Source organism: Propithecus coquereli, unplaced genomic scaffold, assembly GCF_000956105.1.
Source record: "Propithecus coquereli isolate 6110/MARCELLA unplaced genomic scaffold, Pcoq_1.0 Scaffold344, whole genome shotgun sequence".
NCBI lineage: Eukaryota > Metazoa > Chordata > Mammalia > Primates > Indriidae > Propithecus > Propithecus coquereli.
Window position 1 is genome coordinate 96582 of NW_012149108.1, and position 12222 is coordinate 108803.

Sequence of the window (12222 nt, forward strand, 5' to 3'; positions counted from 1 at the left end):
CCAAAATATCTAATTTACTACAAGTCCTGAAGAAAACATGAGTCAAAAGGGAAAGACAAAAATTAGAAAGTCCTTTCCATTGAAGTAAAAAAAAAAAAAAAAAAAAGACTCACTCAAGCCTGGGCAACAAAGCAAGACTCTGTCTCAAAAAAAAATAAGAAAAAGAAAAAAAAGCCAGTAAACATGTAGAAAAATGTTTTGCTAAACTCTAATGCTTTGCACAAGTATGACCAGTGTCGTTTATTCCAGGCATGGAGTGAAAAACAGGACAGGAAGGTTAAGAAGCATCTTCAATTTGGGTTGCTTAATTATTTGGTTTAACATCAATTTTGGAAGAGATACAAAAAAGCATTATTTCTATGTTTAAATTACCTATTTTATTTTAACCTGTTTTAAACTACGCATTTTGTTTCAGGCCATTCCCTTTGTTACAAAAAAATAAAATAAAATAAACTACCTATTTTGTATTATTCATGCCTCTATACCTTCCTTATTTGGGTAAAATATCAACTACCTAAGGAAACTAAGCTCTGAAAATAAGCCTGAGAGTTCTAAATCTCTCAATATACATCTGAGAAGCTAAAACCAAATCTACCTAAAACCAAATCAGAAGCTATCCCTCTTCACCTAAAACCCTAAAATAGATTCCCCATAGCCTAAGGGGTATAAGCCAAGCTCATCAACATGGCTCTCTCCCTCTTCAGCTCTATTACCCCTTTCCACTGGCCCTCATTCCCTCAGAGGAAGAACTGCTAGACTCTCTATGTGTATGTATTAAACACACATAAATACATATATCTTGGCACGCATAATACTGTTTCTCACTCTTGTGTCTGAGCATTCTGTTTTTTTCTAATTAGAATATTTCTCCTTAGCTCTACCCCATTCATCTGGCTGTTAACCACTTTTCACATCCTCCAAGAAGCCTTGCCAGTTTGTTACAACCTTAACTCTCTCATGAATTGGAAATGCTAGGTGGGAAGAAGCAAAAAGGAGGAAGAGACCAAGGAGGCAAGGCTAAGAATGAGTAAAGAGAGACGAACAGAACTGCCCAATTACTGGTAATATTCTGTTCTTCACATGGATGGTAAATACACAGGTGTTGGCTTAATTATTTTTTTCATACATGTATTACTTATATTCTTCCATACATATATAACATATTCTTTTTTGTATGTATATTTTACCAAAAAAATTTTAAGAAACAGATTTGTTAGTGAAAAGCTGAAATAAGAATTTTTTTGAAACAGTTAAAAATTTAAGAAAAGAGTTATATTTCCTGAGTATAATAAATTATGTTGTGCTTATAGAGGAGAATGTTGTTCTTCTTCTGAGATATATGCTAAAGTATTTACAAATGAAGTGAAAACATGTCTGCAGTTCTCAAAAACTCAGGAAAATAAGAGACACAAATGTGACAAAATGTTAATGAATCTTTGTGAAGGGTATATGGGTATTAATTAATAACATTTTCAACTTTTCTTTAGGTTTCACATTTTTCAGAATGCAAAAACAAATACAGGATGGTCCCCAAAGATGACTTATAATATAGAAAGAAGAGTCACTATAAAGAGATGTCATGAAGAAAAAAGGACTGTGTAGGAACTAGGAATGTATCTATGCTCCATCCTCCAACACTTAAAAGAAACTGCTTTCCCCAAGATCGTCAAAGATCTCCTTGTCAATACCCAATCGATGCTCTTCAGATTTTATTTTTATTTGACTGCTCCTTTGTCCTCTTTTCTCAATTCTCTTCTTCCACGACCTATCTCTTAATGTGGCTGTATCCCCAAGATTCTATTCTTGGTCTTCTTCTCTTCTGGGGTACGTAATCCTTTCCGATTAATATATGCTTATACTTAATGACTTCCAGATGTCTATTTTTAACACCACTCTCCCAAGACACACACTCACGCGATGCCCAATTATTCCACACACATCCTGACCAGCTCGTTATCTGCCCCTCACCCCAATCTTGTTTTTCCTTCCATCTGTTAGGTTTTAGTCTGATCCCTCACTGTCTACCTAACACATTCATATTTCCTATCTCAGTGACTGGCCAAAAGCCTAAGCTTTGCTCAATGGCTAAATTTCCCTCGAAAGCAGGGCCTCTTCACAGATTTTTTTTTTCTTTTTCTGGTGCTCTGGACTATGTAGTAGGCAGATTTTGGCTAACATGTCCTTCATCTACTGGTGTCAAGCCTCTGAATACATTACATGACAAAAAGGACTGTGTAAATGTAATTAACGTTATTAAGCAGCTGACAGTAACATAGATTATCCAGGATTATCTAGGTGGGCCCAACGTAAGCACATGGGAATCTCCAAGCAGAGAATCTTCGCTGGCTGTAGACAAAAGTGAAATAGCAAAAGGGGAAGCCTGAGAAATCTAACGCACAGGAAGGACTCAATGTGTCATTGTTGGCTTGAAAGTGAAGGGGACCACATGTCAAGGAAACAGAGACCTCAGATCTACAACTGTAACATTTAAGGCATTTCTATCTGACTAGGAAAGTACAAACTGCGGCCAAATAAAAGGGTAATTCCTTTCAAGGCCCGAAAGGAGAGTCAGGTCCCATGGGATATGCCCCCAGCCTGCGGAGCGCTGAGGATTCCTCTCCCCACCTACACCTAGAGAAAATCTATACTCAATCCAACTTTCAAAGTCCTCCACAATGTGCTCTGAACCTACATATCCTGCCCAGGGGAACACCTCCTGCACCTGCCCCATCCGGAAAGCCAGGCACATCGAACACTAACTCAGGATGTGGAAACTCAAAACCTTAAAACGAGACTATATAAGTTAAGAACAACGCACATGCCAGACCTCCAGTAAACAAGCAGATGAAAAGCTATCTGTGAGAGGAAATTCCAGCCGGAGAAGAGAGAAAGAAAGGCTCCGGAAAAGAGGACGCTATAATCACCGAAGTCTTCCTTCCAGCAGAGACATCCCCGAGGCGACGCGGAGCACGCGCCCCCGCCCAGCAGCCCCCGAGGTCGCGTCTCGCCTGGCTCCTCCGCACCGCCTGCGCCAGCAAGCAGGAAGGCAAGGCGCAGGCCAGCGCTCGGGAACAAGAACCCTACCTCTCGGCGATGTAAAGGGTGCCGGTGCCGAGGCCCTTCCCGTTCAGCACCGCCTCGGTATCTGGCTGCTGCTGCCGGAGCCCCTCAGCCGGCCCGGGCGGAGGGAAACTTTTGAGGAAGCTCATAGCAGCAGAGAGGGCGGCAACACAGGCCCGGAGGGAGCTTGGGGCACAGCAATCCCACCACGCTGCGGCCCGCCCTGGAAGCGGTGGTAATGACCCCGGAAGAACAACTTGCCTGCACGGGAATTTGAGCGCCGTCGACCATAGAGATGAGACATTCTAGGAAAAGCGCGCGGAGGTCTGCGGAGACCCCGCAGGGCTCGTCACGTGACACCCTCCCCCTCTTCCTCGCCATTTCTAAGGCTCTAGGGCTTCCAATGACCGCGCGCTGTCTGAGACATCCTACTTCAAGGTCGTCACAGCAACCCTTTGAGAGAAGAAACAGAAAGAATATTATTCCTTTTTCTACAAAAGAGGAAACGGAGGCCTGAGACATGGAGTCCCTTGCCTGAGCATGCACATGTAATAGAGACCACAGTCATGTAGAAGTGAGAAGTCTCCCGACGCGTTCACGATTCTTCTCATTTGTCCCCGCCGCCCCATCTTCCGGGACTGTTCCCATCTCAGGTTTACACAGACATGTACCAGACATCAGTCTAGGTCCTGACACCGCCCTAGTGCACGAGCCATGTATCCCCACGTGTCAGGCGGGCAAAGGAGCACAGATGGGTAATTAACGCTGGGTGCAGAGCTGGCTACGTCAGTAAGGAGATGGGGCGCTGACGGGAAAAGAATTAATCCAGCAGATTTGGAGCTCGTGCTTTATTTCTTTGTTAGGCACTAAAGAATAAAGTAACAATAAAGCTCACAAAATAGTCATAATAGTAGCCAAAGGTAATCTAGTGTTCTGTGCCAGGCACTGTTCTAGGCACTTTATCCACATTATCTCTTCACTTACTTTTCTTTATGACAAGTATGTAAAGAAGTTATGATTATTGACCCAGTTTTACAGATGGAGACCTGAGGCATTAAACTCAAGAGCAAGAGTTTGGCCATGAGAGACCTCGTGAAATTCAAGTAAGTCAATCTCTTTAGGCGCCACTCTTCTTGGCTGTAAACGCTATGATAATGCCTTTGTGATACACGTTTGAGGCTGGAGGACAGGATGTGGGGTAGTTTTTATTTCTATCTTCTCAATAGCTAGGGGAGTGTTAAAATTTTACATTGGATTAGTTTGTCGGTAGTGAGACTAGAGGAGGGGAGCACTGAACAGGGACAGTATTAGGAAGTTGTTGCCAAAGTATAGATGAGACAGTGGCAGTAAGAGTGGAGACCAGACAGATTTTAGAGCAAATCCTCAGAAGCCAAGGTAGGGGTGGGGGAATTGTTGTGAAGCTAAACACCAGGATGGATGGAAAGGGAGAGGCGTAAAGGATTATTCCTAAATTTCCAGGTTATATGATCGAGTGGATGCTGGCTCATTTGTCTAATTTGGAGAATTCAGCAGGAGGAAGAGATTTTGAGAGTTTTGAGGTTTCCCATAGGACATCTATATGTGGCTGGCTATTTAGTGACACATCCAACGCTTTGCTTAGAAATGGAATACCCTAAATAATAGAGGGAGAAAATTGGCTAAAACCAATATGATAATTTCATATCAACTTGACCTAGTTTTCATAGTGTCATTTCAAAAACTTTGACTGCCTAATGGCAAAACATTTTATCCAAGTTTATAACTGAAGGAAAGGGATCTTAGCTATGACAAGGAGCTCTTCAAGAACCCGATACAGTGCCAGGCTCAGAGGAGCCATTTAAGCAAGTATATGTCAAAGCAAACTGAGGCATATCACCAAGAAATTAAGGAAGGGGAGGATTTGTACCTTCTGCTTCTTATGTAAATCCCTATGAATAATATATGCAGTAGGCACTTAATAAATCTCACATTTGTATAGTGTTTTACTTTTTTAAAAATGCCTTTTTTTTTTTTTTTTTAAGGTATAGGATCTCACTGTTGCTCAGGCTAGTGTGCAGTGGTGTGATCACAGCTCATTGCAGCCTCAAACTCCTGGGCTCAAGTGATCCTCCTGCCTTGGATTCCCAAAGTGCTGGAATTACAGGCATGAGCCACAACGCCTGGCAAGAATGCTTTTCTTACCCATTACCTCCTACAGTAATTTTGTGGGGGAGACAGAGTAGCTGTTATTATGCCCCACTTTACAAATAAGAAAACTGAATATCAGATAAATTAAGTGATTTGCTGAAGACTACATTACCAGTACTCAGCTAGAAATTAGATTCCTTTCCATTTTATTCCAAGTCCAGCATTTTCACTGTAAACCACCTCCTCCTGGAACTAGTTCACAGGGGGTTATAAAGATATTCCTGCCTTTTGAGGACAGTAAGAATTAAGCTTCCGGGCCGGGCGCAGTGGCTCACGCCTGTAATCCTAGCACTCTGGGAGGCCAAGGCAGGCGGATTGTTTGAGCTCAGGAGTTTGAGACCAGCCTGAGCAAGAGCGAGACCCCGTCTCTACTAAAAATAGAAAAAAATGAATTGGACAACTAAAAATATATATATAGAAAAAATTAGCCGGGCATGGTGGCGCATGCCTGTAGTCCCCGGTACTCGGGAGGCTGAGGCAGGAGGATCGCTTGAGCCCAGGAGTTTGAGGTTGCTGTGAGCTAGGCTGACGCCACGGCACTCACTCTAGCCAGGGCCACAAAGCGAGACTCTGTCTCAAAAAAAAAAAAGAAAAAAAGAATTAAGCTTCCTATAAATCCATTCTTACTAGATCATGATCTTGCTATACACTCTTAAGACCATACCCTTGAGGGTGAGAGATGGAGTTAGAGAACTTGTGGAAAGTATTTATAAGGGATAGATAGACCCAGAGAATCTCAGGCTTCCTTACTAATAAGTCTATCACATGGTCACCACTGTCATCTAGGACCTCAATAGGGGCTGTCAGATAGAATAGCTTTACATAGCGTTCCATGTGGCTTGAGCTTCCTCACAACATGGCAGCTGGGTTTTGAAGGTGAGCATCCCAAGAGAGAGACTGATAGAAGCAGCATGGCCTTTTCTAACGTAGCATTCTGTCTTAGTCTGTTTGTTCTACTATGACAAAATACCTGACACTGTGTAATTTATAAAAAATAGAAATTTATTACTTACAGTTATAGAGTCTAGGAAGTCCAAGATCAAGGTGCTGGTGGGTTTGGTCTGATGACGGCAAGGCTCCCTCACCTTCCTTGATGGTGCCTTGTTGATGCTTCCTCACATGGCAGAAGGTAGATGAACAGCTCCTCACACTTCTTTTGTAAGTCATTAATCCCATTCATGAGGGCTGTGCCTTCATGACTTAATCACCTACTAAAGGCCCCACCTCTTAATACTATCACAGTGGCAATTGACTTTCAGCATAAGAATTTTAGGGGGACACATTCAGACGGTAGCAGCTGAATACAGGAAAGCAGCTGCTTTCCTTATGGGAGTGTGGAAATTTCAGTATGTACTAGGCCAAGGGTGTCTAGATGACCACCCCACAGTAAAACTCATGGGCACTGAGTCTCTGATGAGCTTCCTGGTAGACTACATTTCACATTGTTGTCATAACTTGTTGCTAGGGGTATTAAGAGCTCAGCTGTGTGACTCCACCAGGAGAAGACCGTTGGTAGCTTGCACCTGGCTTCCTCCAGATTTTGACTTCACCCCATGCACTGTTTCCGTTTGCTGATGTTGCTTTGTATCCTTTCACTATGATAAGACAAATTGCATGAGTATAATTATATCCCGAGTCCTATGAGTCCTCCTATAGATTCTGAGTTTTCTGAGGACCTCGACACAGTAGGTGTCAAAAGTGGGATTTACTAGAATGACCCTGACCCAATGAAATATGTGGCCAAAGCATTGTTTGGGTAAAGGAAAGATGAAGGAATGGGGTATGATGAACCTTCTCTGGTGCCTGGGTGGCTATGGAATCATCTGTGTTATCATAAAGCAGCTAAAGCTGCTGTCGTGAGGGGTAAAAGTTACTCGTGGGACTTAAAAATGATAGCTCCAACTCCAGGAGAGTTGGCTCACTGGAATCCCTGGCCACTTTTGGCTTTTCTGGCTAAACTGGGGGCAGGAGCAGGGAATGCAGTCCAGTTATGCCTTTGGTATTTGTTCTCTTCTCTAGGTGGGGGGGAAAAGTTAAATCAGTGCCTAGGGCTTGAGCAAAATTTTAGACAAAGGGGGAGAAACACTCTAACTCATTCTTCAGCCTAGCTGCTGCCACTGCTTCAGAGATCTGTCATCCCTATTCCTTGTATTCCAGCAAGGATTATCTCCAGCAACTCTAATGTTAACCCTGTAAATGCTGAATTTACTGCTGGAGGTTTGAGTAAATTTGCAGTGAGAGAAAAAATGGGGAATTAAAAAAATGGCTTTGTATTTTGTTGCTGATACATCTGGATGTATAAAAATTGATGTAAAACATTATATGCTTGTGATTTCATAAATGGAAGAGGAACAATTCCAATCATGGAAAGCTACAAAGAAAATGTGTTAATAAAATGGAACTTCTTTGCTTTTTCTGGGCACATTAGAGTTGAAGCCCACTGAGTATTGGAAACAGAACAATTCTCCATAACTGATGATTTTTAGTATGATTTTTGCTTAATTTGATTTTGGAGCTTCAGGAAAGAGGGAGACAACATGAAAAGATAGGCAATCTCCAGATAGAGATACACTTCTGGAGTTTTCAAAAGCAGTTTTTAATTTGGTAATGAGCTCTTGTGAAATCAGATGTGTGACCCTTAAGAGACAGATGATTCGCCTGATGTGCAAATTTGTATAAGTGGGTCAATTTGGACTATAAGACTAGTAAAACAAAAGGGGTCAGTAAAGTCTTGCTTATCAGTTATACTTGCAACACAGTTGTCTGGTCCTGGAGCATATTGACTTTGCCAGTGCTGAAGAAAAGCTATTGACTTTTGTGTCCTGAATTCATAGACCCTACTTGCCTGGACCTGACTCTGTGTTAAACTAGATAACTGTCTGCTTTGAGCTGTTTCAGCCTCAACATGAGCTGTGCTGAACTGAAAGCAGACATAGGCTCAAAACAGCTCTTCTGCTCACGGATCATTGCAGATTTAGGACATCCCTTTGTGGGGCCATAAACTGTGAAAACATCATGGATGGTGGCTGGTTCATCTGGGTCACTTGCAAATAACTACAGGAAAATGGTTATTCTCTGATGGGATCATCTAAAATTGAACTGCTCATCATATTTTATTTTATTTTATTTGAGATAAGGTCTCACTCTGTTGCCTCAGCTAGAGTTCAGTGGCATCATCATAGCTCACTGCAACCTCAAACTCCTAGGCTCAAGCGACCCTCCTGCCTCAGCTTCCCAAGCAGCTGGAACTACAGGTGCACACCACCACACCCAGCTAATTTTTCTATTTTTTGTAAAGACAGGGTCTTTTGTAAAGACAGCTCTTGCTCAAGCTGGTCTTAAAACTCCGGGCCTCAAGTGATCCCCACCGCCTTGGCCTCCCAAAGTGCTAGACTTACAGGCATGAGCCGCTGTGCCCAGCCCATTTTTATATTTTGGGTGCAGAAACTGAATACATTCCTAACCCGCGATTCCTGCCAAAAGCTGCACACGTTGGGGGAGTGGGTGGATCACAAGGGGCGCATCTGCCCCTCTGACAGATGAAGTCTCTCAACCTCATCTCGGAAATACCTCACTACTGTTGATTTGTGCTTGACTTTCTGGATTACTTGCAGTTCGCAGCAATGGACTGATAGCCTGACTCTCCTTCTCTCATCTTTCTCCCGGTACGCAAACGTACATGCAATTTGATTGTTAAATGCAGCTGTCCTCAGAAAGATGAGGCTTTCTAGGCTTCTCACTAGGTAAATAATCAGGATAAAGGGGTAAAAGTGAATATAAACCCATTTTGAAAATTCAGGATGTTGTCCTCACCAATTTTTGAACATGATGGGTTTTTCTGGTTAAGTTGTATAAAAATATTTTCCTGTGAAAATCCTTTTGTCCCTCTTGCATACAGCCATTCCAGATAAAGTCTGGGTGAGGGTATGGGATAAAAAAATGTAAGCTTTTGATCACTGACTGAATGGAACACACTGATTTTGTAACAATGGGGAAAAACAAAGCCCTAACACCTGGGGAGGCGTTGGGGGGTGGGGTGGGAGTAAGAAGGGAATTAATGATCTTTGTTTTTCAGAGCTGTTTCTGGAAGCTTACCCCTCTTACTTAAAAACTTTCCATGCTGTCTTTCCAAGCTGCTCTGAGCACCTTTATTCAAACTGACTGCTGAGCCTGTGATCCTAACTGATAAGCTGACTGCAAGACCGCAAGGGTGTCCCTGCTCCTGTATTTTCTGTGCAGAACATTTACAGATGTCATCCATACTCATGAGACTGATGAATTGATATCATGGACAAGCAGAATTGTTTGGAACTGACTGCAACACTTCTGAAACCAAGAACTGAACTGCATTATTTCAGACTGGACTAAAACCCTAGGGTTAGAGGCCCCACAATGCAAAGGCCACATTGAGGGCCCTGTTAACCTATACTGCCTGACTAATGTATGTCCTGTTTGCAGTGTCTTTATCATGTGCTGGAAACTTTGCGTCCAGAGGTACCATGTACTTTCCATGGGAATACACTTCTGTGTGTACCCCATCAGTGACTTTCATGACCTTGCTTCAGCCCTGGAAGGAGGCATTCAGGTCAGCTTCAATTAGTTCAGAACTTCTAAACAGGATGACTGAAGTCAGTACTATACTTTGGTCTCATCCTGCCATATAGAGTCCTACTGATAATAATTTTCCTCTAAAGACACTGTAGACAAGGGCCAAAGGGATAGATGGTGCAGAAAAATATTACCATACCTTAGAAAGGCCTGCTTGCAAGGTTGACCCTTCACTAGTGCCTGGGAACTTTGATTTTGAGAGGGTTCCCACAACCTTAACTGATAAGAGTGGCTCAATGTGGCTAAATTGCTAGTTGCAGTGTGGTTTATTCTGAACACCTGCTTCGCTTCTGGGGCTCTGGAATTTTGGTACATGCTAGGCAAGATGGTGCTTACGTGACTAGTTCCCAATAAACACTTGGCACTGAGTCTCTAATGAGCTTCGCAGGTAGATGACATTTCACTTGTGTTGTCATAAGTCATTGCTGGGGGAATTAAGTGCATCTTGTGTGACTCCACTGGCAGAGGACCCTTGGAAACCTGTGCCTAATTACCTCCAAACATTGTTCATGGGCCACTTCCCTTTGCCGATTTTGCTCTGTATCTTTTTGCTGTAATAAATCATAGCTGTGAGTCCTCCTGGTGAATTGTTGATCCTAAGAGTGGTCTTGGAGATCCCCAACACAATAGCCAAGTGGGATTTATCCCAGGAATAGAAGGTTGATTTGACATATGAAAATTAATTAATGTAATATACCATATTAATAAAGGAAGAAAACCATATGATCATCTCAATAGATAACAGAAAAAGCATTTGACAAAATCCAACTACCTTTCATGATAAAACACTTGTAAACTAAAAAATCAGGAGTAGAAGGTAATTTACTCAATCTGATAAAAGATATCTATGAAAACCCTCAGCTAACCTCATACTTAATCATGAAATACTGAATGCTTTTACCTAAAATCAGGAACAAGATAAGGCTGTCCATTGTTAATACATTTATTCAGCATTGAACTGGAGGTTCTAGCTAGTTAATTAGGCAAGAAAAAGAAGTAAGGAGTCCAACTATTTCTATTTACAAATGATATTATCTTGGGTCTAAAAATTCCTAGGGAGTCCACACCCAAAAAATTATTAGAGCTAATAAAAGTTCAGCATGGTTTCAGGATACAAAATCAATATACAAAAGTCAGTTGTATTTCTTTTTTTAATTTTAATTGTAGTAAAATACAAATAAAATTTACCATCTTAATCATTTTCAAGTTACTACCATCTATCTCCAGGATTCTTTTCATCTTACAAAACTGAAACTCTGTACCTGTTATAGAAAAACACACCATTCCCCTCCCTCTGCATCCTCCTGGCAACCACAATCCTATTTTCTGTCTCTATGAATTTGATGATTCTAGGTACCTCACATAAGTAGTATTTGTCTTTTTGTGACTGGCTTATTTCACATAATGTCCTTAAGGTTCATCCAGATTGTAACATGTAAAAATTTCCTTCCTTTTTTTTTTTTTTTCACATTTTATCTAATATATTCAATCTTGGCTAGAGTGTAACAAAATGGAAACAGGATTACTATCATACAAAACTTTCACTACAGCACGCTGTACACACCTGTGTTCCAAGCCCACCCCCACCCCCCTGATGCTTCCAACTCAATTATTTCCCGGCCTGTTGGGCCTGCCGATGAAGGAGCACGTAGATCTTCTCTTTAATCCAGTCTTTGTTATAAGGCTGGTATGTCTGGGTATCAGCTCGGTAAACCAGGCAGCTGAGGTCTGCCAGATCATTGATAAAATCAAACAACTGACTGATATCATATGTGATGGAGGGACTGTTGGGATTCATTCTCTTCAGATGTTCTTCATACATTTTACAAACACCTTCCATGCACTCATTCACAGATTATAGTCAGCATAAATTCTGCCTTCTAGCCTCTTGGTAGGCTGTACCAGCAAAATGGTGTGAGACATCGCGCCAAATTCTCTTCGGTGCAGCCGCTACCGACACCGCCACTGCTACCAGAATTTCCTTCCTTTTAAAGGCTGGATAATATTCCATTGTATACATATACCACAATTTGATTATCCATTCATCCGTTGATGGACACTCGGGTTGCTCTACCTTTCAGCTGCTGTGAATAATGCTGCTATGAACATGGGTGTACACATATCTCTTTGAGACTCTGCTTTCAGTTCTTTTGGATATATACCCAGAAGCGAAATTGCTGGATCATATGGTAATTCTACTTTAAAATTTTTGAGGAACTGCTATACTGTTTTCCATAGTGGCTGCACCATTTTACATTCCTACCAATGCTCAAGGGTTCCAGTTTTGTCACATCTTTGCCAACATTTGTTATTTTTTGTTTATCTGATAATAGCCATCCTAATGGTTATCAGGTGGTATTTCATTGT

At 41.8% G+C, this 12222-nt stretch overlaps 2 protein-coding genes across 2 annotated transcripts in view; both read right to left on the reverse strand.

Annotated features, from left to right (window-relative positions):
* The window catches only part of CLNS1A (chloride channel, nucleotide-sensitive, 1A), a 23003-nt gene extending 19703 nt beyond the window's left edge, over window positions 1-3300 (reverse strand). The window contains exon 1 of the mRNA XM_012651015.1: window positions 3085-3300. Within this exon, the coding sequence (XP_012506469.1) occupies window positions 3085-3209 (125 nt within the window). The 5' untranslated portion in view covers window positions 3210-3300. The remainder of the gene's footprint in view (window positions 1-3084) is intronic.
* Window positions 3301-11326: 8026 nt separating this feature from the next.
* On the reverse strand, window positions 11327-11821 carry LOC105815777 (enhancer of rudimentary homolog). The gene is given in 2 exon segments (XM_012651023.1): window positions 11327-11712; window positions 11715-11821. Coding segments are annotated over 2 exon segments (312 nt in total). The 5' UTR covers window positions 11779-11821; the 3' UTR covers window positions 11327-11464.
* Between the last annotated feature and the right edge of the window lie 401 nt (window positions 11822-12222).